The sequence below is a fragment of the Morone saxatilis genome, unplaced genomic scaffold, assembly GCF_004916995.1.
Source record: "Morone saxatilis isolate NCDOM2014 unplaced genomic scaffold, NCSU_SB_2.0 Contig21, whole genome shotgun sequence".
Taxonomy (NCBI): domain Eukaryota; kingdom Metazoa; phylum Chordata; class Actinopteri; family Moronidae; genus Morone; species Morone saxatilis.
The window spans coordinates 19,487,913-19,490,004 of NW_023339774.1; the positions used below are offsets into that span (position 1 = coordinate 19,487,913).

General features: G+C 40.1%; 1 protein-coding gene across 2 annotated transcripts in view; it reads right to left on the reverse strand.

The window, feature by feature from the left end:
* LOC118333000 (TNF receptor-associated factor 2-like) overlaps nt 1-2,092 on the reverse strand; it is a gene marked incomplete at its 5' end in the record, with an annotated part of 11,622 nt that overhangs the window by 5,817 nt on the left and 3,713 nt on the right. Inside the window, 4 exon segments of one of the 2 annotated variants that reach the window (XM_035668478.1) lie at nt 38-263; nt 651-725; nt 1,598-1,672; nt 1,787-1,948. In XM_035668478.1, the coding sequence (XP_035524371.1) occupies nt 38-263; nt 651-725; nt 1,598-1,672; nt 1,787-1,948 (538 nt within the window). 2 annotated transcript variants of the gene reach the window in all.

Consider the following 2,092-nt stretch of genomic DNA (forward strand, 5'->3'; position numbering starts at 1 on the left):
GAGGAGGAGGCGGCGGCGGCGGCGGCGGCGGCGGCGGCTCCCTGCACGGGAGGCCCAGAGGAGGTGGTGCTAAGCTGGGAGACTCTGGCCTCGAGCTCCCTGAGGGACTGTTGGAGCTCCACCAGTTTGTGTCCGGCTAGTTCCAGTCCCTGGGGCTGCAGGCCCTCCATGCTCACTTTCATGCCCATAATGTAGTGCAGCAACAGATTGAGGTGCTCGTAGGCATAGGCGCGCTCGTGGTCATGAATCTTCTCCTTTTCCACCTACAAGATGGGAGGAAATATAAACAATACATGCATGACATCTGGAGGGGGTTCAATCTTTTATATTGTTTTATTTAAAGAAAAATCTTTGTATCAGAAAGAATACAAAATATATCTCAAAATAATATATTCATGCATAATATGGTGGTAAATATTACAGCTACACACTGTAATTGTTAATAAAGAGTTGTTAAATAAAGTTTATTACAGCCGAAGAATGAGTGAAATTAGTACAGAATATGGATTAGATCTCATGGGTCGGTGTGTTAGGGGCGTTTTTTTCTATATTCTTAAATATCAAAACAAAAGCCTGATTCTAAGATTAAAAGTCCTTAATCTAAAAGTGTGTGAGAATATATAAAAGTGATTATTATTAAATATACTCACAGACATATCACATCCCACGACATGAAAGCGACACGGAGTTCTGAATTTGCTGCAGAATTTAATGTGATCCACATACTGAAAGTAAACACAATATATCATATATATAGCAAATTTAAAAGATTCCTTCAATTAATAAACAAACATTACATTTTCTTTTATGGCCTCGTGTGTGTATTTCATAAAATAGACAAAAAACAAACAATAACAACAAAAATAGGTCGGAATTTCTTTTTGTTTTATCTCCTTTTTTGACATCAACAACAACATCTCATTCACCTTTTCACCTTTTGTTGCCATTGTTTTATGTTTGTTTGTGGCTTCAACTGCAGGGTTGTAATAGTTGTTTTGTCTATTAAAATTAAAACCTTTATTAAGTATATTAAGCTTTGTGCTATTTGTTTTCCTGAGTGGATGCCTAAGATAAACAACTTGCCCTATCCAAGATTACTTCTATTTTATTTGATTATTGACTAAAAGTTCTGTTCACAGCTTCACTGTTAATCTGCCAACCTACAATATAACTAAATCTTATCGATGTGTATCAATCTGGGGTTCTGTGACAACAAAAAGGTTGAGAAAAACTAGTTTAGAGGATATTAACAGGATCCTAAAAGACTCTTCTAACCACCTGGAGGAAAAGATAACCAGATGTTTGACTCTGTTTTCAGTCTTTCTCCTCATCCAAACAAAAGTTGAAGCCTAAAAAGTTTTACTGAAGTTCCTTTCTGTTATTTTCATACAGAAATACATTTATAGGAAGCACATTGGTCATTTCTGACTCTCTGGACAGGAAATAGAATCTTTATCTTCATATTTAGACAGAATATTTTGTCATCCAGATGTTTTAGAAGAGTACTCTCAAAAAATGTTCAGCTGTGTGACTGTGTGAGTGTAATCGTCCCACACGAGAGGCACAAACTGGGGGAGTGTATCTGCACCTATCTCACCTTTTCTCTGGGGATTTTCTTCTTGGCACAGCCTTCACAGATCATCGGGTACTTGGGACAGATCTCATCATGTGCCTGAAACAAACAGAGTTTCTTATGAAGACACACAAAGAGCCGCTCTGATGTGCCGCCCCGGCCCAGGACAAGCCTCTCAGCCTCCCAGCGAGTGTAAATAAATCATGTCCTAACCTTGATGTTTTTGAAGTGAAATGGCTCCTTGCAGTACTTGCAGTTGAGCGTCCTCTCCGGGCACTCTCGCTCGTTGTGGCGCTCCTGTTCGTTGAAGCGAATTCGCTCTTTGCAGGAGGGGCAGGGGATGATCATGAACTCGCACTTCCCCTCGTGGTTCATCTGTAGGGGGGGAAAAGGAGAGACTTTCTATACATATAGCATTAGCAAGAGAGGCTAAGCTAGCAAGATGTCCAGACTGGGTTGGGCCGAGTAGGGCACTAACTTATGACGACCGCTGCTTATGTGACATATTTTATGGATATT